We start from the raw sequence: 23,665 nt of genomic DNA on the forward strand, positions 1-23,665 counted from the left end.
TCCTTTGTAGCTCCAGGTTCTTCATTAAAATAATGACTTATCAGCAGAGTAGAAATAACAAGACTTGTTTGTACAACCTTCTCCCTGGAGGTACTCCACTGTAAGCTATGGAACTGCACTAGGAGTAGTTTTGTCCAGAAGATAATTTTTAAATGAAATAAAACCAACTATAATGACCAATAAGACTTAGTCACATCTACAGAGGTCAGTGAGTAACCTCTATTAAAGCCACAGATTTCACAGAGAAGTTTCCATGATAGATATTATGCTGGTAGCAAACGTTCCCACAATGGCATTTAAATCCATGCCTTGACAAGGCTGGTTGATATTCGAGATGACATGGAAAGGCTGGAACAGAACAGTAGCTCACCTGGAGGAATCTCTTGAAGAGTGAAGCCAGCTGCTGTGAGAAGCGCTGCATGACATCTGGCATATTTTTCAGCCCACATTCAATGAAGGGCTCCAGCCCCAAAATGCTGGGTTCCAGATAAACCATGCCACAGCGGGAGACTGTGGCAGGGGAAGCAACAGCCAAATCCTGGACTTCAAACATCATGGTCATACTCTGGAAATTATTAAAAAAAAGAAAGGATAAGGACTTGCTCAGTTTTGACACGTATTTCAGTGCAGGGAGGAAAGAGTACAGACAATAGGCAGCAAAAGTGGGAGGGATGAGTTACCTCTGTCATCTTGATGATTTCCCCTGAGCTGAGGCACAGCTTCTTATTGTCATCAAGAACTGTGTTCATGTTCTCAATCCACAAAGCATCCACTGGCCCATCAAACATGTACCACTTCTTGTTGGAGTCAGTGACCGTGGTTCCCCGACGGATGAGTGTGGAGAAGATCCCGTCTGTCCTGAAAGGTAGGAGGAAGGCAGGGCTTGGCCCATTCTGGTTTTGCTGAAATAAATGGCAAAGTTCCAACCACAAAAGGCAATCTTATTCTGGTTCATGTGTCTCCCTTATCCACGAGCTGCAAAAAGCTCCACCTCACTCTTTTTTTACTGAGACACATCTCAGGCTGAGTGACACCACAAAACAATTTATTTGTGTGTCATGATCTGGAATTCATGTCATTTAACTATAAGATGTCAAGCTTCTCTTTAACATCTCTGTCCTCAGTGAAGAGTTAAGAGTCCTTGCTAGCAACCAGTTCAGGTCACAGGCAGATTATGTGCTCTCTGGAGGTGCCTCTTTTTCTCAAGGTTACAAGGATAAATCCAGGCTAAAGACCATACCCTTACCCTCTTTATAAGTGAAATTCCCCATCCTCAGCTGCCTGTGAACCAGGGTGGTGCTCGAGCTGGTGACCAGGAGAACAGACACAAGGAATGCTGGCTGTTGACAGCAAGAGTTTAATCTGTACATGGAACCCTGGAGCGCAGTTTCCATTCAGACCCTGGACTTGACTCTTGCTATTAAATAATTATTTGTTATTTTTATGGTACTAGTGAATTTCAGGGTATTGTTATTGAGATCAAGGGAAAACAATCTGTTCTAAAGCTCAGCTGATTAAAGCAGATGGATTTGTCTGTAAATATATTTTACACAACTGCTGTATTTTTCTTTTTGTCACATTGACATGCCTGTGTAGAGTCACATCATAAATAAACTCTTGAGCTTAATTGGAGCTCCTATAAAATGTCCTTCAGTAAGTATGTAGCAGATCCTAAGCTGGGAAGCTCTGGTCACAGCATCAGTAATGTTTACTGGCTTGCACTTTTTCCAGAAGCAGTTAATTTCATATATGTTTAATTATCCTCATTTTACAGAATCTTTAGCTTTACCCTGAAACAAGTGCTGGCTGACAGGGCCAAAGGGAGAGTCACACTGCTTCTCACACCCTAGCTTATGGATATAGTGAGCTGCAAAGTCAACCTCAGGTCACATATGGAAACATAAGCAGTAGGACTTGGCTGTAAAGAGGGCAAGTGGGCTATTGGTTCTTGTTTCCAAACCATGTAAGCTAGCAGGAGCCCTGGCAACGGGAATGAAATGCCTCTTTCTGCCTTAGAGTCATTCCTCATCACTCAAGGATACCAGAGTATTTATACAGAACAGTTGAAGTGCGCAGTACAGAGGTCACTTTTCTTCAGAAGCAAAGCAAGTGTTTTTAAGCTGCTGTATTTAGGATCAGGGGCATGTGCTCCAAAGCTATTGAATTATTGTTCTGCAGTTAATGCTGCAAGTGAGCTGCAGGAACTGTCTGGGCATGTGCTGGCAGACGGGCCAAGCGCACAATGAGGGATGTCAGCTTAAATCGCTGTGACTGGCTATTGTAGCTTGGTGGGGATAAGGACTTGATCGCTCCTGGTTTTATGCCACCACCCCAAACGGTTCTCAGCCTTGAAGAGAAGACGCTCAAGACCAGAAAATTGTTTTCTGTCTGGAAGAAAGGAAAGAAGGTTTTGTACTTTACCATTCATGCGTTAGCAAGTTGAACTCTCCATAAAGCTGGCCCATTGTGATAGATTTGGGATTCAGTACAAAGTAGCGGACTGCTTCATAATTCCCACCACTGGCTGCAGGCTGACCTTTCAGTGATGTCATTGCAGCTGCCAGGACTTCATAACTCTGCAAAAGCAGGACAGCCAGAGAGTTAACTCTGCCATGGCTCCAGAACGACAAAGCCACTTGCTCTCGCAGCAACTGCATTCAAATGCAGTGAGAAAAGAGACACAGTGAAGGGTAGTATCATAGTACAGAGATGCTTGGCTGAAATAAAAGCACAGAAATGAAGCACTCTGTATGCAGGGGGGGAGGAAGTTAGACCTTCTGTGCAAGAGGCCTGAAGCACCTAGAGAGGTCAAAGTATGTCTCAGCCTTAGAAATCTGCAGCAGATGTAATAAGCCTCAGTCCAATCTCAGAGCTCAAAAGCGAACCAGTAAAATATCTCTCTGTGGCTATAAATTATTACCAGCAGGCAGCATCTTTGTGCCCTGACTTCTCTCTGAGAGAGGTTTTAAATGCTAGTATGGGTCTTTTGTGAAACTTAACCCTCTGCATCACTAGGTAGGTGATGGTTTGCTGGGGCCAGGACAGTGTCTCACCCATACCTTTGTCTTCCCAGAACCCGTTGGTCCCACCAGCATCAGGCCATGACGAACCACAGTGGTCTCGTACAGTTGGATGCATTTAGTCACAAAACCTGTACAGGAAGATGATGCAGAGTGGGTCTGGGAACACTTCTCCTTCCTAGGGCAGCATGCTGGGCTAAAATCCCAGGTCCAGAGGGAGCTTGTGAAGAGCCTTTCCCCTCACCATCAACATCCTTCAGATTTGCCTGGATGCAGGATTTGCGGATGGCTTCTTCCAGGATGCCATAATCAACAGGTGCTTCTTTGATATTCGGAAATAAATCTGAGACAATACCATTGAAGAGCTTGAGGTCATCCTGCAGGAATTTGGGTACGTTGGCATCCCTAATAGCTCGCAGGCAGATCAGCTCCTGCAGGGATTTAAGAACTCAGGACTTCAGAGATCTTTCCTCTTGTCTGAGGCTGCAGAAAAGGCCCCATAAGTCTATGGCAGTGTGAAGTACAAACACATTTACCTCATCCATATCAGGATTCTCTCTTTTGAGATTGCCAGCTGTTGAGATGACAGTCTTCACAGCTCTCATCCCAAAATCATAGTGGTCCTGAAAAAGGCACAGAGGAAACAATGTCATCAAACAGAGCACCATTTAAAAAAGTAAACTTAGGCATACACTCAGTTAGCAGGTGAGGAAAAAAAAAAAAAAAAGAGAGACTTATGCCTTCAGAACAATTCCTCCTTCATCTAAGTCTATTCTCAGTATCCTTCAAACAACTAATTAGTCCTCAGCTGCACAGTCTATGAATGAGGAAGATGAGAATAAGTGCACAATGAAAAATCCTAGATGGAAAGAAAAGCAGGCAGGGTTGTTTGGCTCAACTGTCCTGCCACTGTAATCCTAAATAGGATTTAAGGTGAATCCAAGGCCAGCCAGAGGAGCAGAAATGAGAATAAAAAGATGGAGGGAAGATGAAGAATGGGTGTAGTGACCTTTCTGAGATATGCTGTCACAAGGCACCAAGAAAACCATCCAGATACTTCATGCCTAGGCTGAGAAAGTCTCACATTTAAAAAACATTAATGGACATTAAGGCATCTACCTGGGAGCTGAGCTGTTCCGACAATAGTTTGAATGTTGTGGTGATCTTCTTCGCAAGGATTTTGGCTTCATTAAACCCAAAGGAGTAGAGTGAGATCTCAGCAATCATGGAGTAATCTGGGACCATCATAGCCACAGGACGAAAGAGAGCCTGGAACATACAGATCCAACACAATGTCCAAAACACTGTTGCTTCTTGCTTTTTTTCCCAGCAAACTAAAAAGGCTGAGTATCCATTCCAGACTGTTACAGGACACAACATGAGCATGCCTGGCATCTGTCACTGTAGCATCCCTGCAGACTACAATCTGAATGGTGCCATTTCCTCACACATGTGGTTCAAATCTCAAAGTGATCCTGGAGACTCTCCAAAAGCACCCTAACTCCTGCCATGGACACACTGTGGGTGGGTCCAGGTAGCATCCAGCACATTTACTGCCCCTCTTCTTCCTGCCTGTGCAGCCTGCCCTCCTTACCTTCAGGTTATCAGGCAGTTCAGTGCGCCCAGCGTACCCTGGGTTCATTGTGATGAAGACTGCACAGGATGGGACCAGTGGGATCTCTGTGCCTTCAAATATGAAGGTTTCCACCTGGAAAATTAAAAATACGATCATCCTCAAAGAACAGAGCCTGACCTGCAAACTAAATAATGTACCAGAATCTTCTACGAGGAGAACAATAGCTTTTAGTTGTTAAATTATAAAGTAGAAACACACACAGCTGCCCACAACAGTAGTAACTCAATCTGGTCCCACTGCAGGAACCCAGAATTACCAGCATTATTTTCCCTGTATAAAAGACTGCAATTGTGGAAGATTTACTGACAGGTTAACTTTTTTTTTTTTAACTGTTGAACAGACTTCTATCCCTTCAGCTGTAAACAAACATCTTTCCATTTATTTTGCACTAGAGATCAGGCCTGAATTAATTCATGGCAAAGAGGGCAAAGAGAAACCTAAATCCTTTTTAAAGCTGTGTAGGTAGTAATTTCAGATGGGGGATAAAGTAATGCAGAAGAATTTATAGAGAGCAAGTTTCTAATTCCAAGCCAAAGTCAAGGAGATTCAGGTCTTAACCCTTCTGGGCCTCCAGAGAACAAAGGAGAGGCTGGCTGCTAGACTGCCTGACAGCTGAATCGCCATTAAAGTCAACAATTCACAACAACTCGCTTTACAATGCAACTCTGTGTGCACTAATATGCATTCTTCTGCACATACTGCGTTTTGTAGATCCACCAAAGCTTGCTTAACACATTTAGATAAATTTGGTGCAGAGAAAATCATGTCAGAACACTGACTGCCTTTATCACAGCTCCAATTTTGATCAGCTCAGTGGATCTGTAGCAGAGTGTCTCCCACACTGAAGTCTGCTGGCACTACAGGTCAAGCTGAGAGGTACTTCAGTCTGTGAGAGTGTGGGCAACTCTGGCAGCATATACTAGGGTGAAGTTAAAAATTCCCCTGAGGATGTTGACTGTAATGGACTGATATGATGTGCCATAGTTAGGACATTGTTCAAACCTCTCCTCAAGGACGTCTGTTTCAGTCGCCCCTGGGAAGTGAAGCTTGAAGGTGCATGCAGAGACAAGGACTTGCCCAAACTAGATCAAGTGGAGATTTTTTTGCCTGCCTTTGCATCCACATGCTCCTTACATACCCTCTGCTGCTGTGCTTTCTGGATGGTTGTGATCTGCTGGGCCACCACAGACAGCACCTCGATATCGATGCGGTTGAACTCATCAAAGCAGGCCCAGGCACCAGAGCTGGGCAAAGAAGGAAGGGTGAAAGGAATCAGGAACAGCACACAAGAGCCAACTTGCAGTCAAAAGTTCAGGTAGATCTAGAAATTATATACCCATACACTGGGTAGGCATAACAGAGACGAGAAGTGAACACAAAAGGGACCTGATGTCCCATGACAAACAGTGACACAGCCACTGTGTCCTGGTTCACTGGACACTACAACTGTGCATCCAAAGCCATGTGATGTGTGCCCATGGCAGTATCTGATCCTAGAATTTGGGACACACTCTCCATGTTAGAGATTTGAGCTTTAAAGCAGTGTCATGTTGAATTCCTGAGTTGTAAGTGTAGTAGACACAGTTTAGACAACGCTTAAGTCCATTTTTCAGAATTTGGAAAACTATATGTAAAGCTGGAAACATGCATATGAGAAAGGTGATCTTCCCACAAGGCATGGCTTAAGAAAGAAGTTAAATTACTTACAAAGAAAACATCTGAGAAAAGAATATCAGCTTTTGTTGGAGTAACTAATTCAGATTCACCAGTGTGCAACAGACTAATTGGACCAGCTCTGTTTGAAATGTAGAGGAGAAGTCTCTCTGAGAGGATCCCTCAGGGCTTAGAGCAGTATCTCTTGGCTGCTCAATTTTGAATACTCTCAGCAGATTCTCTTCTTCTTAAGATTAAGCAGCTTATGGGCAGAATCTCAGTCCAACATGGATGATATTAAAATAAAGGCCAAAGCTGCAAACATTTGCACAGGTGGATTAGTGCACTGTGGATTAGTGCAAAGCATTTTAATTTTGCCTTAAATGAACAAGGATCTCCTTTTATCTCTTTTTTTTTTTAATTGGATCAACTGTTCCTCCTTTCTGGCTGGAATTTTGTAACCTTGCTCTTTCTGGAACTCAGTAACCCCTTTTCTAGGGCTTTGCTTGTTCTTTTGGGTTGTATGAAAAATAGCCACCAATTCCTGGTGTACAGCATCCCTCAGTAGTGACACCCAGCATTTCACTCTACCTGGCTAGTCCCTTAAAAAACTTGCCCATTGCCATAAAGTCAAGTTGATCAGAGCAGTTGAACACTACAGTTTGGATTGCCAATGCTTTGCCCAGATCTTTTGTTGTTTCTGTTTTGCCTGTTCCTGCTGGTCCTGCAGGTGCTCCTCCAAATTTCAGGTGCAGAGCTCCTGTAAGTGTCAGATAACACCTACAACAAAGAAGAGACTGGATGATGAAAAAAAGCATTTGTACTACTGATTTCAGCAAGAAGACATATGATCTATCCAGCTGGAGACAAGGAGGAATCCATCATTCATTATTCTACAAAACTGCTTAGATATGCAGCATTCTGCAAAGGAGTTAGAGCTATGTGGCCTTGATTAGTATTCATGGGGGCCTGCACGGATAAATCCTTCTGCCAGTGGCCACAAATTCATTCTGCAGAAAAAGGACAGCTACATAAGGGTAAAACTATTATTTCAGCTGCATATTCTAGAGTACTAGCTGCTACCTTCTGGTTTCTAGAAGAGCTCCTTAGCTATCAGGTGGGCATTTTATATGAGAGCACTACATTAAGAGTTAGGAGAGTGAAAGCAATCAGTCTGAGCACTGATCACTAGGAATACGGTAGCAACCAACGCCAGGGTGCTCCTGTGCACTTGTCTCAAGTAGTCCTTTACTGTACAAATGGATTCTATTTACATACATTAAGATCTAGGACCTGCATGGTCAGATCCTTGTTTAATCCCGTTCATCCAGAAGAAAAAAAAGAAATAAAGAAAAGGGAAAAAAGGTATACTTGTTACCCAGAAAACAATGTCTTTACCTGTCAGTGAGGGGTGTGATAACCAGACGGCCAGTGTTCCCCAGATACTCATAGCCATAGATAAACTCAGCATTGACTGCTCTGATGTACAGGTCTCCCCGTGTCCAGTAGTATCTAATGGTGAGTGAACATGACATCAGAAAGATAAGCACTGCCTGGTAGACAAAACAGCAGCTCACGAGATTACAGACTGCAGGTTTGGAGACTTGTGTGTCAATGGATTTCCCTCTCAAGGGCAGAAAAGATAAAGTAACACAACAGGGTGGACAGGAGTTCTCACAGGACCTGGCATCAACCATTGCACCCCTTGGGCAGGAACATGGCTTTTCTGAGTGAAACATCATAGTAGGGGGTTGTTTATATTGCCAGAGAGGATGCCATCAAAACCAGGTCTGTCTCAAACTCCTGTTTCCATTTGTCATGGACACAGCTGATGGGTAAGGAGGATGGAAGACTGGCCAGGGAGGCCAGGTGAGGTTCAACAGCTGTGCTCTCTAACCTGAGCTGGGAGATCCACTCAAAGTCATTCATGCTTGTTATATTCTCCTCAACCAGCTTTGCTGCAACATCCTTGGCATGGACCTCAATCACAATAAGAGCTGACAACACTGCTCGCTGCATCTTGGACAGTTTCCCACGGACCAGGGCCACCAAATCTCCCAGCTGGGGAACGAAAGGAAAGTACCCTGAAGCAATCCACTCCATACCAACACAATGCAATCAAACTTAGGGCATGCTAAATCTCAGATTATATGCTGTGCTAAGGCAATTTCTGCCTCTTCTCTTGTCAGAAGTACAGATGATTCCTCAGAAAGCAAATACTACTCAGGGCTGGCTGAGAGTTGTGTTTTGCCTGCACCATTCCCATGTTCAGGTGAAAAAAAAAAGGGTTAGAGCCACCATGAAGTCCAGAGCTAATAACTCTCAGACATTAGGTGTGATTAAATTCACAGAACTGATATGAAGGATGCAGTTTCCCCCACTGTCCATCAGTACAGTTCTTCACCTTTGGCTTCTTGGGTAACCCTGGAGAAGTTATCTTTCACCTTGTTATAGTGTTCAGGTGGTCATCATATTATTAATCCTGTATATTACTTGAGGTTCATTATGACAAATACCCTAATAATTAAGAAGACAACCTGTTATATCACCTGTTTTGAACAGTGCTATGCAAAACCATGTCTCTGTTTCCCCAACAGTATTGTCCTGGCTGTATTTATAACTTGTCTGTGGTCTGATGACTGAAAAGTCTCCATCTGGCAAAATCTCACCCTTCCATTTATTTTCATACCTGAGCACTCAGCTGTGGGTAAAGCCTGCTAGACAAATCTCCAGCTTCCAAAGCTTCAGACACTTCCTTTGTCCAGAAAATCTGGCAGCCAGCAATGACCACTTGGCCAGGCCATTGCAAGACCCATGCGGTACGTGGAGTCTTAAGATTAAAAAAAAAAAAAAAAAACAACAAAAAAACAGGTGTGAGAAAGGGGAAAAAAGATGGTAAAACATTTATTTCTTTATGTCTATGTCCTCTTGCTCTGGGATGCATCATTAACAAATAAGCACTGAATTCTTGTGTAAGAGGCTTTCCTTTTCTTTCCCCTCCAGTTGCTCTGAAGAAGTCTTCTTCAGGCACTGGGGTACAGCAGACACCTTCTCTCCACTATGCCACTTGCAGTAACCAGTTACAAGTAGCCAGCAGCAGGTGAAGAGCAGGAATCTGAGACCCAAAAGAATGCTTCCCCTCCTCTGGCTGATTCTAATTTTCCTACTTTCAAATTTTTAGTCTGAGTAAGAAAAAGCAACAGAAATATCCGAGGCCTCTTTATTTTTCAATCTTTCTCCCTACCTAGATTAGAATTTCAGTTTTACACCAGCACAGCTTTTGTACAGAAACCAGGGCCAAGATGCATCCCCTATGCACTGACTGAAACCAACAGTTCATGTGCCTTGATTACTTTTACCAGCCCCTGGCACATTGTGTGAGACATAAGAGCTGAAGCAGACGATCCTTACAAAGAGGAAGTAGTCTGGAGAGATGAACAGATATGGGCTCATACAGGGTTGTTCTATGCTGTAGGAAAGCTGTGAGGGAGGGAGTGTGCATTCTGTGAGGGAGGATTTGCATTCTGCTGGACCATTAGCTTCTTGCCCAGCTTCCCATTCTGCACTTACAGGCACACAACTGTATTAAAAGCTGTGCTTTGAAAGTGGAATAGAATATTCTTGTAGAATACATCCCAAGTTCATCAGCCCCCACCTCTCCATGGCAAGCCTGGAACCAGCACATCAGAGACCTGTGATATATATGTGATACCAGAGTCTGTGATAAAACTCTTACCTCTGGATAAGCACCAATTGATTTTTCTATGTTGTCCCGAACACTGGCCTTCATGGACTTTTCCACTTCCAGCAGCCAGTCCTCCACATTCTCAGTGGGAGAGATAGGAGAAAACAGCTTCACCTCTTCTTCCTCACCAGAGTACATGTGTGTGATCTGTAGGTCTTCCTGGAATTTCAGCTAATGGAAGAAGCACAACAGGAGATGTGAATGGAGGATTTCTTTTCTATCCCTGCCTTCCTGCCCCTGGGGGACAGCCAGCCTATACCAGTGTTTGCTCATTATAAACCTGGTGCCAAACTTGGTTGCCAGTAGTGATAATAAAGTGCGTGACAGACGTGCAAAACGACCTCTCCAAATAATGGAAAATGATTGTATGAAAACAAGAGATTCACATCGCTGGTGTGACTTAAGTGAAGCAAATCAAATTATAAGTAGGATGAACACTTCTCATTGCCTGTCTAGAATTCAGACCCTTGACTTCTGCTCAATTCTGTAGATTCAAATCATTTCCCTCGATGTCACAGTGCCTGGTTTTAAGAGTAAATTTTAACAGCTTCTCCTGTGCCCCAGCATATCACTGGAAGTCCCCTTATTTATTCCAATGGCTTTGCACCAGGTTTCTAGTTCAATTTCCTTTCTATTTTTCCAAACTAATGACTAGAAGATTGGTTTTACTGTCTGAGTATTGTGGTGGTTCGAGCTGTGACTAGCTATGGAGTCTGATGTCTATTAGGAATAACAAAGAGGAAAAATAGCCAGGTTAACTCCAGCTCCTAGGTAGAGATGAAGGCAGAAACTTAATTCAGCTCAGGCTTGTTCAGCTCTTGTCCCTTCTGGGGCTGTCAGCAGGAGTGGGATTCCATCCTAACAAGGTGCTTGTGAGTAGGAGGCTAAGTCAGAGCTATTTCTCCTGACCTTCATGGTAAGATGGACACACTTCTCCAGAGGGAATGTCATCTCCTCCTAGGATGGATATCCAAGTGAATTTCTCATCTTTGCAGATGCCTATTTTGCCCCCATTGTCTGAAAGACAACTAAGGGTACCCAGCTGATGGGCAGATGCCTGGCTTTGAAATGTCTAAAGTGAGGTTGCTGGAATCCCTTCAGGACAGGCAGCACCTTCTGATGCCTATGTACAGTTAGTTACAAGTTCCCAGGAGATACATTTCCATACAGCAGAATGTCTCCAAGTTCCCAGGACACAGCTTTCCAAAGGTGCGCTTGCTTTGCCTACCCGTGCAATGTTCTCAAAGCACTTGTGGAGGTGAGGTTGTACAGCAGTGGGGTCTTTTGTCTGAGACAGTATTTCCAGCAGCTCATCATCTGAAAGGAAGTAGAACCTACAAACACAGAGAGAGGTATGAGGAGAGGCTCTGTATACTGCAGCAGCAAGGGCTTAGTCCTGGCATGATGGGGAATAAGCCTTTTGCTAAAAGACACTGTTTCTAACTGCTCACTGATCTCTTTGTACTTGTGTAGATGAGCAGCCACCATCCAGCCATCTCCCTTTCTGTAGAGACAGACTCTTCAGAAGTCAGTTATTTCCAAGCAAAGAGGGTTTAAATGAGAATAAAAGAATAGAAGCCTTCCTTCAGGAATAAGATACAAAATTACATGGGGGTTTTAATTTTACCCCACCCTTTCTACATAAATCCTAAGGCACAGATATGCAATGATGCTACCAGACTGCCCTTAACTCACCACATTTGTGTGTGCCTGTTTTCTCCCCATCAGATGGCAGCATTGAAAGACACAGCTTTGCTTATGTTTGCAAGCCATTAATAAATCCTAAGCTTAGGTGGTTTTGCTCTTTCTTGGCACAATGAACTACAGTGAGCCTCTCCTTTCATATTTTTTGAAACAAGGAGTGTGATCTAGCCCAGTGAAGTTTGGGGTTACCTGGGAAAAGCAGTTCTCTTTGTCTCCAGATATTCACTCAGCCCTTTCTGCACAAGTTCAAGTAGATTGTTACAGTTTTGCAGCTTCTCCAGTAGCTCTGGATCAGGGCACAAAGAAATCACCTACAACAGAATGTGTAACAGAGAAAGCATCAGTATTCTGAGCATGTGGGAGATAAGGCAATGGAGATAATTTGGTTGCCCAGTGATGTTACTGATGGGATTTAAATGACTCATCCACAGGAATTCTCAGGGATCTGGAGAGGTGTAAGCTTTGTGGGTAAAGAGGGTAAACAGCCCTTACAGAGACAAGCATTTCTGAGTCTCCCTAAATACCAACGTTTGTAATATGGAATACAAGTGGTGAAGGAGTCCTGGGAACTGGAGACTGGAGAACAGAAGAGAGCAAAGCACTGCCACCAGGACACAAAAATAGGCAAAAACAATTGTTCTTGAAAACCTCATAGAATCAGTCTTGAGGAGGAATTGAAGGAGTTACCTTATGGATTACAACCACAGCAGGTTCCAAGAGTCATAGGAGGCAGGGAGTAATCTGGTGCAGTGGACACTGGGGGAAGGCACCACAAGGAATGGCTCTGTCCATTCAGCCACCAGAAAAAAAAGGCAAATTCCAAGAGAAGAAACCCAACACAATGCCCTGGGCAAGGCTACACAGGTAATACAGTGCTGCTCATGCCCACACCATTACAAAAACAATGAGTCAAAGACACAGTCCTTTTGTGATCACAGCTCCAAGGTGTTCAAGATACCTGCACTGGCTTTCATCAAAGTGCATACCTCAGGATTTGCATTAGCATTCTTCATGACACGCCTCCAATCCTTATCTACAATGCTGTAGCGCTGGCTTTCCACTGGGAGCTGTCTTTTGATGTCCTCTGAGCTAAAGATTGGCTCCAAGTAGAGCCAAGAGCGCTGGCAGTTCAGCCATTCCTCTAGGACATCCTGATGGCAAACAAGAAAAGCATGTCAGGAAAAAAAGCATGCTCTAAACCTGTTCAACAAAACCATTCAAACTGTGCACCAGAACATGTTAAAAAAACAAGGAAAAAAACCCAAAAAACCAGAGACGAGGTGATGCTGCACTTACACCTTCCATACTTCTAAAATCTACCTACAGGGTCAAGAGCTGGAATTTCCTTTCCAAATAATTAACAACCTCCTAGCACTCCCCTTTCCAAAAGTTTTGGAACTTTTCTCCTGCAGCACTGCTATTTTGCTGTCAGAATCCTACTGGGTGCTCCTGGTTTGATGAGCAAGAGCTGGCACAGTCTGCCAGATCCTGCTTAAACAGCAGTCTTCCATGTGCTTTCCTAGACTGAGATGGATGATTAGCATGGATTTCACAGGGTCTGTAAGAATCTGTGAGGTTCACTCAGTACAGTATGATTAGAGAGATCAGTGACACTATTCACAGCAGCAGGTGAGTTCTGGCCCCACCAAAACATGTTGCAATAGGAAGCAAAAGGGCTGCATTACTTTCCTAGAGTCACAGGGCTTTCACAGGCCCTATTCTTTCCTAAAGACTGATACTCTCTTGATAATTGCCCTTCCAGTTCCCAGCAACAACTGCACAGTGCCAAGCATGGCAGCAGAGCCCAGCTGCCTGCCTTCACCATATGTATGTGGGTAAAACCAGTACCTGTGTCATCTTCAGCTTAGTTTCCCACAAGTTCATCCTTTCCTCAAAAGGTTTCTTGAAGGGTGAGAAAGACATGCTCTGAACCAGGACAATATGATCATCTAGGAGCTGAGAAATGTCATCTGTGCTTTTCAGAATATAGGTATTTGTGTTTTTGTAAAGCGTCACAATGAATGAAACAGATTTCCATTCATTCTCTATCTTGTTGAGTGCCTGAAACAGAGGGACAAGCAATTTAATTTTCAGATACAACCTGTGCAAATGGTTATTCCAGCTTCCACAACTCCCTTAATGACACTCTCTAGAAAATGACAGATTTTTGCTCTTGGATTCCACTGGAAACTGCAGCTGTGTATTTTGTGCATGACACAGTCAGTGACAGCACATTTCCTCTGCATTGCCCACAGGTTCAACAGCTCAACACCAGTGCTGAAACGAACACCTTGGGGGAAAAAAAATGGCAATTTCACCTCCAGGCCTGTTTATGCTCTAGATGCACAGAGCCTGGCACCAAAGGGCTTATTAATGGCTATGACTAATGGTAGTTTTGTCAAAAGGGGTACTATCCATTGGAAATTCACCTGAGATTTCAGAGAACAAGAGCTGCCAGAAGGTCAAGACCATCTTAGATCACATCTGAACTGATGAACTGAAGCTGAAAGACCATCTAATCTATGAATCTCCAGAGCTAGAAAGGTTTCCCTGCATGTTTACTGGTTTAAAGGATTTGCCATCTCTGCTTCCAGTCACAGCTAATCCCCCTGACATAACATTTGAATGGGCAGAGTGCAAACAATCAACTTTTTTTAACTTAACCAACCACTAATCCCACAGTGAGCAATGAGACCCAAGCAGTGGATCAACATAACCATAAGGCAGTGCTGTTAATGCCACAACTGAAATTCTGCACAAGACAGAATAAGTTTTTCTACCGTGTGAACCCAACTGTGTGGCCATGGTTCCCTTCTGTAAGGACAGCAACCTTTTTACTTATGCTGCAGAATGTGTCTAATGCTCTGGGACAACAGGAACATCACCCAAGGCAATGACTGCCTGCTCAACAGAAACCTATTTGAGAAGCAAGCAGAGACACAACAAGTCCTCTCTTCTCACATTTTCGATGGCGTATTCCTTGCTGGCTGTCTCAGCTACTTTGAGAACATTCTCCATCTGGTCCTGCAGCTTCAGTTCCAAGCAGCGACCAAATGTCATGCTGGGTTCCAGCTCGACATCAGCCTTAACCAGGTTTGACAGCATCTCCCAGTGCCGACTCCTCATCCCAGGATTGCGCAGCCCTTGGATTAAGGGCACGTATTGTTTGAAATCATCCATCTTGTCTCGAAAGCTCATGGCGACACTCTGGCAGTCTTTCAGGGAGAAAAACAGAACATCAGCAACAACAGTGTGTGAGGAAGTTGCCTTAAGGAACTTCTAGAAGCTGTCTAAGCCTGATGTGCATGTAGTCACAGGTATGGAGTATGTAAGCTGAAGGAGGAAGCATTGGAAAATGCAGGTTGAAGAAAGGAGGATATGAAGGCTCTCTTTAGATGGTAACTAAGCCAGGATCCAAAGCCTGGTCCCAAGAAGCAGATCTGCCTATTATCAAAAGCCTGATAGAGGCAAGTCCATGCTAAGCAGAAGTGTGCCTTAGGCTAGAACTCACCAGAAGAGAGGCAGACAAATTTAACTTCTTGATATGGACTGAAGCATGATCATCTACCAGTAGATATTTCAGGAGTTCCAGTCATCATTTCAAGATATTCACTTCTTAACAAAACTGCATTTTAAGTAATCTCACACCACAGCTCAGGTCATCCTCAATAGAAGATGGACACTAAGTAGCTAGAAGCAGGCTGGGATCCCAGCCTGGAAATGGAAAGTGTGCAGAACAGGCCCTGCCAGCCTTTGGCCGTGCTAGAGACAAATGTACTTCTGCCTCATAGGAAGGACAAAGCAAGGCAAAGAGCTTTTCTCTCTAGGGGCAACCTAGAAAGTCTCTGCACTGTTCACATCCTGCCCTTCTTTTTCGGTTTGTGCTACTGTGAGTAAAACAATGGGTAGGTAGAGAACATGGGACTTGCTTCCCTTCCAAAATCTGGCTACAGCACGTGCCTCCTTTTATTGCACCCTGCTTGCTCACTGCAAAGATGTGACCACCTCGCGCTCCCTGCTGGGGACTTGCAAAGGCAAGTCAGAACAAATATATTACCAGGTACCAGAGAATATTGCAATGAACATAAGCAGGTATTCTTAGTATTTCTGTTTATCATAATGATTCATAGTTACTCATGCATCCACTCATCACCTCCTCCATTGGGGCTGATTCATGGCATTGTTTAAGAGCAAGTTCAAGTTAAAAAGGATGAATCAAAAATCACCCACAGCAAAATACATTTCAATCTAAGCCATCTGGCAGGAGATCTTAGAATTAGCTCTAAAGAATGACCAACACATCTCTGAGAATCAGGGAAGGGCAAGTTAAGCTACAACTGAAGTCTCAATTTCAGCTTTATTAGGAGAAATGGTCAAAAGACCTTCATGTGAATTGCAAGGGCTGAGTGCAATCATCAAAACTTCATAGACATTCAGGCAAGAAGGAAAATTGTTATATCGCAGAGATCATTTCCAGATTTAGCAATTTCATTTTATTCATAACAAAATCAAAACCTCTTCTGGTTTTCCATTAAATGCATTGGCCAATAAAGAAAATAAGATTGGCCAAGAAAACAGCACCTGCAAAACCCAGACTCAAATTTCTTGCTGCCTGACTTGCATGAGGGCTTAAACCCACATGTCTAGCCAGCAGGCTCTATAGTAACTCTCTGTGACTAGCCAGGATTATTGCACTTTACATATATATATATATATATATATACACACACACACACACACACACACACATATATATACACATATTTGAGTAAATACTAACTGCAACATCAGAGGGTGGCTGGTACTTCAAGCATCTAACTAGTATCTAGATGTGAATCATCATAGTTTCAGGAAAAAAAAAAGCAGAAAATAACTTTGCTAGCATTTTCTCAGCTGTCTCTAATACACATGTGACATCCCGACAATCCCTGTTTAGAGCACTCTGTGACATGCCTCACATCAAAATGCTAATATGCACCAAGTTCCTTCCCCAGACTGTGCATCTACCTGGTGAATCCTTGAACTGCTTCACACATCTCTGCATGGTCTTAACAGAGTCATTGACATTCTTTTCCAGCTCCTCTGACTCAATTTTAAGGAGAGAATCATTCATCCAGCTCTCATTCCACTTTATCCAGTCTGACACTGTAGTCCAGAGATCATAGTATGGCTGGAATTCCTTAATCATCTTGGACAGCCCACTGTACTTTAGAAAGAGATTAAAAACAATGTAAGCAACAAATGTATTCACCTCCAAATGACAGCTTACATGTCAAAAGGCCAAAAAACATCCACCTCTTTTTTGAACCTTAAACCACCAATGAGAAAATATGTATTCCAAGTGGATATATCAGACTACCTTTCCCTGAGCCAACAATACGTATTCCAAGGGAGAGCAACCAGCAGAGCTGGGCTTTACACATTCAGGCCAACATATATCCAGTGGAGCTGTGCCTGCACCATGTGTGTGGCATGGAAAGCACTCTTTCCACTTGCCTCTACAAAGCTCTCCTGCAGAATGAAGAGATTTTGATGGACAGGCCACACACCATCAGTGAAAGCACACACCACATATATCGAAACTTGGCTCCTTACAGGGAAGGAGAAGTTCCCACAGACTCAAGGGTAGGAAAGGATCATCATGTGAACTCCACTTCTGGTCTGCAGCCAGACTTGGCTGGATGTGGATGACAATGACTCACTGGCAGCTGAGTAGCTATAAGCAAAATGAGTGTTTGCAACTATATAAACTGTTGCCTTAGGAGAACACCACGCTCCAAGCCCAGCCAGCTGCCAGGACCCACTATGCAACCACTTGCAATCACACCTATAGACCTCCAGCAACAGCCTTAGAGAAATGGATACATCCCAACTGCTGCTTCAAGACCTTCCCCAGCCAATTTCTCCTCATGAACATTGCTCATATCTCACTGTGGGCATCCAAAGTCTCCCACAGGAGTGGAAATATCAGACCCTGAGCAGCCTTCCACGTTTGCCTGGGATCAGCTCTTCTGCAGCCCAGTGGAGCAATGAAGGAGTGTAGTCAATCTACAGTACTGAGGAGCAGTTCCCCAGATAAAACAAAACAGCATGAAGGAGTCCTTCCTGAGGAAATATGTTTTATAATTTGCTCTACCTACCATACCACCTAGAAATCCCAACAAAGATCAGAGTCCTGTGGGTACCGGACCTGACACTTACATCTGTAACTCTGATGCCAAAGAGCCTTTCCCTGTTGTTGTAGAGAACTGCCATTTCTTGAAGCTCCTTCAGCTGCTTCCGGACATCCCTTGCATCTTCAGCCAGCTCATGGGCTTGGTTAACGTCTGACTGGACAGAAAATCCACCTACAGTCAGCTGGAAGAGAAAAGGCAGGCATAAATTTGGACCCTGAAGCTGAGTGTTGCTTCTCGAGATATCAGCTTCGTGTTGTGCTCTCTGTTATACTCAAAGGAAAGATTTTTATGTTTATGATTTCACCTTCCCCAAAACAACTTCACTTCTGTTTAAACCATGATGAAAGTGGTGAGGAGAAGGAATAACCACTGCTCAGGTGGAGGAAACTGCAAATGTGATGACCAGCTGCTTGTCTTCTTTGTGACAAGAGTTAATCCCTGAGGAATAGGAACAGTAAGTCTGTGCCCAAATTAGATGCTGAATTTATACTGATATTTGCTACAAAACACGTAAAGCGCAAATGATAGCTCCACTAGTCACTCTGTTTCCACGAATTGTTTAACAACACATATCTAGAGATTCTCCAATAAATTTTGTGTTTTGTTTTGGTGGCTTGGGTTTGTTTGGTTGGTTTGGATTTTGCTTTGGTATTTTGTGTGGGTTTGTTTTTTATTTGTTTGGGTTTTTTGATCCAGTGTTGGGATATTATTATTTGGGGAACCTGTTTCCAAGAAAATCTAGGTCAGTGATCCCATCTTTCTAAAATGGCTTTTTTCCCTTGAATTTAAGAGTTTCTGAGGAAAAAAATAAAATTCAGACTGTTTTAGCAGACAATAGAGGTATCTCAGCTCCCAGATTCTGCAGTTATTTCTGGGTCTTTTTCCCCAGTATGAGTTCCATGGCTGAATGCTGTATTTTCCCCCTTGATGGCAGCGCATCACAGGAGATGCTCTCAGGGAACTGAGTACACAGGAAAGAAAAAGGAGGTGCCCGTGTTGCCCAAGCACCAAGAATCAGAACACTGTGTGATCACCTTCCTAATGAAAAATGAGTATTTCTACAGAGTCTTGTCTTTCACACAAAAAGGAAACTCTTAATCAAAAGCCAACAAAAAAAGCAAGGGAGGGTGTGTTAATATTTGGTCTAACAACACCCTGACCTTAAAGCTCATCTGAGTAAAATCTCATCTGGAAGTTTCCCACTTGGCTGACCACAACAGCTTCAAGACCCCTTCTAGGCTCCATTTATTTTCAGGGACTTAATACCTGCATTTCCTCCAGTTTTTCTTCAAATGCCTTCTGATCCGCAATCTGTGTTTTACGAAATCTTTCTTCATCCTCTATGTGCTGGAGCCGAATGGACTCTGAATCCTTAGACATTTTCACTGGCCAGTAACTGGCAGTCCACCTGCACTCACATGACACAAGAAAACAAATGTGAAAAAAAAAATTGGAAAAAGAGACAAGCTTTTGAGCATATGTATGAAATGCTGAAAATAACAGAATGAGAAAGCCAAAGCCCACCAAACAAGGAGGCTTTACAACAACAGAAACACATGTGTTTCAACAAAACATTTTTTTCCAGCTTGTCTTGTTGATATGCAGCCCTTGTGACTAGGCTATTCAGCTGGAGAGAGCTGGGGAGAAGTGGAGGGCCTTTTTAAAAGGAACAAATCCACTACACTACTGAAAAGCTAGCAAAATAACAGTTGGCATCCAGAGGGAATGTCTGTCTTTGAATGTATTTACAAGGAACTGAAAAAAATGGGGTCAGAGACTTGGCTTGTGGCTTTTCAGGGCTACTGAAAAAGCTAGTCTCCTGTTAAGCAGGGCAGTGAGGGGCCAGCATAACCCAGATACAGGGAAGCTCTGGATTTTGCAGAGTGCCCTGGGGAGAGCATTGTATGTCCAGGAAAAGCTGCACAAATTGGCTGCTCACACCAAGGCAGACTTCTTGGTTCTTGCTCAGCCATAGACCACCCATTACTGCCTCCATTTGACCCTCAGCCTGTGTGCAATGCCAGGTACAAGGTTTGCACGCTACACTCATTGGAGCTCACACCTCTCCCAGCACCTGGGGATGCAGCCATCTCCTCCCAGTCCTGCCTGTGGCAGGTCTGGGCAGTGGGAATACAGCCACACCTGTTCCAAGCTGGCCTGGGGCTCAGCTGCTCTCCTGCAGCTTCTGTGGGATTTTTGCTCCTTGTACCCTATGTTTCTAGTTTCAGGAGCAGTCTGCAGAGACTCACTCGGATTGCAGACATACTTGACCAAGTACATGTCATAAGAGACATGCTTCCCAAAGCTGAGCAAGCTTTTGAAGCCTCATAGCTGTGTTTGTGAGCTGACTCTGCTATTTGAGCATAGTCAGGCCACAACTGGAATAATAAAACTAAGAGAGGGATGCTTGGAGAAGAACTGCAGTAATAATAAGGGTTCAAATTCCTTCCTAGTCTTAAGAAAACCCTGGGAGTGTTCCTATCTTGAAAGTGTTCATTTAGTTTCAGGCACAGACTAAATTGTGCACTTTGAGACCTTGCAAGTATCTCCAAAAAACCCAAAAACAAACCCACACAGAAAAAAGGGCTTTACTATGTTAAACAGGTTAATAGCTACCAGTTTGCCTTGCCGCAGGCCAGAAGGCAGCATGAATTCACAGTTCTTGTCTACAAACTTTATTTCACGAATTCAGTGCTCATACAGCCTGGGAGCCACTTAAAAGTTCTGCAGGAGCCCTTGATAGACACATGGCCCCTGAAGCACTGAGAATGGTAATTGCTGCAGAGTCCCACTTTGACAGTGGGAGAAATGCCTTGTGCTCACTTGTCAGTGAAATCTTCTTCAGTAAGATTGTAAAGGAAGTCGTCCATGACCTTGTAATCTTCCATGACTTCCTCAATCAGTTGCTGCACAGGGTGAGAGAAAGAGAAAAAAAGTTTACACCTTTAGACCATGCTGATTCCAAGTCTCTGGTGTACACCTCATTTTCATGAGGTGCCTTTGAAAAGCGTTAGTCACACAAGCTTAATGCAATGTGGGCTGCTTCTGTGCTGTGTGAACAGTGGGAATGGATTTACAACCCCTTGTTCTGTGAATGATCATGCCATCATCACGCTCTGTTCTATGGGAATGAAAAGAAGTGTGACCTAGTGGATAAAGCACTGGACAGAAATCGAGTGTTTTAGGTTATCCTCCAGGTTCCCTCATTGGCATTGGCAAGTCAGCTTACAGCTTGATGCCTTTGTTCCCCATTTGTTCAGCTGGGAAAAGACTTACACTTCAAATAACTTTGAAATAACTTGGTGCTAAAATGTCCTATTAGGAAAAAAAATATTAACAGCAATTTGAGCACTGGGTAACAGAATGATTTTCTTGAAAACAGCATTCATTTTTAGAAGATAGCTATTCAGTACACAAATGCAGAATGGCTCATGAAGGCAGCAAAATGCATACATAAGTATTTCAGGCAAGACTTTTTAACTGCTATTTTGTTTCGCAAAGAGATTTAAATTTATGATATGTGTATTTAAAAATACAAATCTTAGGAATTATAAAAATACAAAGCCAGGAATCTCATGGCATTGCATGCAAAGACAGGCAAGTAACAAAACCTGGAGTTCTGCTTCTGAGACATCACACATTACATTGACAAATTTCCTCCTCACTTCTGTTGATGTCCCTGTCCAAAGGAGAGCCTGCCCTACCTGCTGCACTGCCAGCTGCTCGGGCACTCCCTTCAGCCAGTCCCGCAGCTCAACCAGCTCCTCGATGTTCTTTGGTCTCTCATGCATTTTGGTGCTGATGGTTTCATATGCCTCACAGATCTGCAGCAGGACATAGCAAAGACCATCAAAAAGTCACCAACTACTAATAGACAAACTGGGAAACCTGCCCTTATCCACCCTCTTCTCATTCTGAAGGTGGTCTAAGTGATGAGTACACAGCCCTGTTCTGTTTTTTTCTTTTCTCATCCATCTCATTTGAGCTCAAATGGAATGAGACTGCCAAAAAAAGAGCAAGATGAACTGCAGGTATGTAGTGGAAATGATGATAATAACAGATTTAGACAACCAGCTGGCAGAGGCAATTGCCTATATTCCAGTTATTCTCAGAAGAAGCAGAATGACTTTCCAGTTGTCTACTAGACAGATATTTTCAATTCACCAACACACTTTTGTAAGATGGCAAGGCCTTGAGGAATTTAATCTCAAGAGCTACAGCTTTCAGACAAGTAATTTATTAAATATATTTAATACTTCGTTTAGTTGAGTTTGCATATGTCCCCTATAATTTTAATTTTAAATAATCAGCCCAGTGTGATCTTTAAAATATCCTCACTAAATGTGGCCTTCTGGCCATTTCACAAAAACATAGCAACTTCAAAAGCAGAAGGACAAGACAAGACAGAGAGAGACAATCCATTGAACCATGTAACTTACTTTCTGCACCTGTGAATGGAGGGTTTTAGCCAGCATGTCCAACACGGCAGTGGCAAGTGCTTTGTGTTTATCAGACAGATTTAGCCTAATATGTTCTATCCTGATTTGAAAGGGGCCAATGATAATAGAACTAGGTAGAAGGTGGTCCAAAGTCTCCTTTTCAGACAAGTATGTGCTTACTATGTTCACCACCTCCTGAGTGGGTGGAAATTGCTCTTCATAGCCTCTGTAAAGTAAAACACACACACAAAAAAATGGCAGTGTAGACCTTAAGAATATTTGAGCATCCAAGCTGTTTGTGTCCATTCAAAGGATCAAGACATGAAATTAATAAGACATACATTTACACAATAGGTGCAGAGTGGAATAAGAGCACAAAATATTTTAGCTGCAGAAAAGGAGTAGAAGAAAGAGATGAAAGAGAAAATACAGCAAGAAGAGAGAGAGAGGCAAAATAAAAACACTGGTGTAAACAGGGCAAGATCAGGAGGCACTTCAGGGGAGGGTAGGCACTTCAGTGTATTCCAGGGAGAGACAGGAATTTGTCAGATGGGATATGTAAATTGATTAAGATGGAATAAGAAAAGAGAAAAGGGCTTCATTCTCACTGTCTGGAGAAAACATAAGACCTAAACAGAAGTCCATTAATGTAACAGAGGCTAAAGGACAGAATAGATGAAAAGAAATTTGGCAATGAAAAAAATGAGGTTGAAACAAAAGAAAACATTACTTTCTGCAGAATGCTATCAGCTTGAGCAGACACTATATGAAGGTCAGAGTCAAGTATGCTAACTGGATTCTCAAACAGGATGATTCATTTTTAGGGCCATTAATATCTCCAATTACACTGACAAGCATGACAGGAATGTGACTGTTGTCAGAGACAGGAAGAAATTCCCAGTGCCACGACCAGTGTCCTCCAAAAGCACGGACTGCCACCCATGACTGAAGGCAGCCTCTGACAGGGGCCTGATCTCACATCTGAGGCACATGGTTTCAGAACAGCCTCACACTCTCCCCATCAGCACATCTACACGACAGTTTCCACAAAGGCTTGTCATTGGGGGGGTCACAGGGATTTTGTCAGAAGTTGTAGGAGAAGGAAATACAGGTCACCTCGCCCCTGATAAGTAACAGCTGTTTTAATTACCCAATACAGCCTTGCCCTGATGAGTCACAGCTACATCCAATAAAGTTAAGTTCAGTAAATGGGAGTGGGTTAGCTGGTGAGGATAATGAAAAAGGAGGATCCTGAGAAGAGATTTACTCTTGTGAAGTCAGTCTGGGTCTGT

General features: G+C 43.3%; 1 protein-coding gene across 1 annotated transcript in view; it reads right to left on the bottom strand.

Moving 5' to 3' along the window:
• Positions 1-23,665, bottom strand: part of DNAH1 (dynein axonemal heavy chain 1) — a 67,063-nt gene that overhangs the window by 30,572 nt on the left and 12,826 nt on the right. Inside the window, exons 13-37 of the mRNA XM_066327093.1 lie at positions 22,374-22,599; positions 21,639-21,758; positions 20,758-20,840; positions 19,201-19,342; positions 17,960-18,115; positions 16,766-16,964; positions 14,720-14,973; positions 13,607-13,819; positions 12,745-12,909; positions 11,948-12,069; positions 11,283-11,388; positions 10,046-10,225; positions 8,999-9,139; positions 8,207-8,370; positions 7,708-7,821; positions 6,901-7,089; positions 5,795-5,900; positions 4,615-4,728; positions 4,140-4,289; positions 3,557-3,643; positions 3,265-3,451; positions 3,060-3,151; positions 2,422-2,576; positions 681-858; positions 371-565 (exon numbers count right to left, since the gene is read on the bottom strand). Of these exons, the coding sequence (XP_066183190.1) occupies positions 371-565; positions 681-858; positions 2,422-2,576; positions 3,060-3,151; positions 3,265-3,451; positions 3,557-3,643; positions 4,140-4,289; positions 4,615-4,728; positions 5,795-5,900; positions 6,901-7,089; positions 7,708-7,821; positions 8,207-8,370; positions 8,999-9,139; positions 10,046-10,225; positions 11,283-11,388; positions 11,948-12,069; positions 12,745-12,909; positions 13,607-13,819; positions 14,720-14,973; positions 16,766-16,964; positions 17,960-18,115; positions 19,201-19,342; positions 20,758-20,840; positions 21,639-21,758; positions 22,374-22,599 (3,838 nt within the window). The remainder of the gene's footprint in view (positions 1-370; positions 566-680; positions 859-2,421; positions 2,577-3,059; positions 3,152-3,264; positions 3,452-3,556; positions 3,644-4,139; positions 4,290-4,614; positions 4,729-5,794; positions 5,901-6,900; positions 7,090-7,707; positions 7,822-8,206; positions 8,371-8,998; positions 9,140-10,045; positions 10,226-11,282; positions 11,389-11,947; positions 12,070-12,744; positions 12,910-13,606; positions 13,820-14,719; positions 14,974-16,765; positions 16,965-17,959; positions 18,116-19,200; positions 19,343-20,757; positions 20,841-21,638; positions 21,759-22,373; positions 22,600-23,665) is intronic.

Source organism: Sylvia atricapilla, chromosome 11 (genome assembly GCF_009819655.1).
Source record: "Sylvia atricapilla isolate bSylAtr1 chromosome 11, bSylAtr1.pri, whole genome shotgun sequence".
Classification (NCBI taxonomy): domain Eukaryota; kingdom Metazoa; phylum Chordata; class Aves; order Passeriformes; family Sylviidae; genus Sylvia; species Sylvia atricapilla.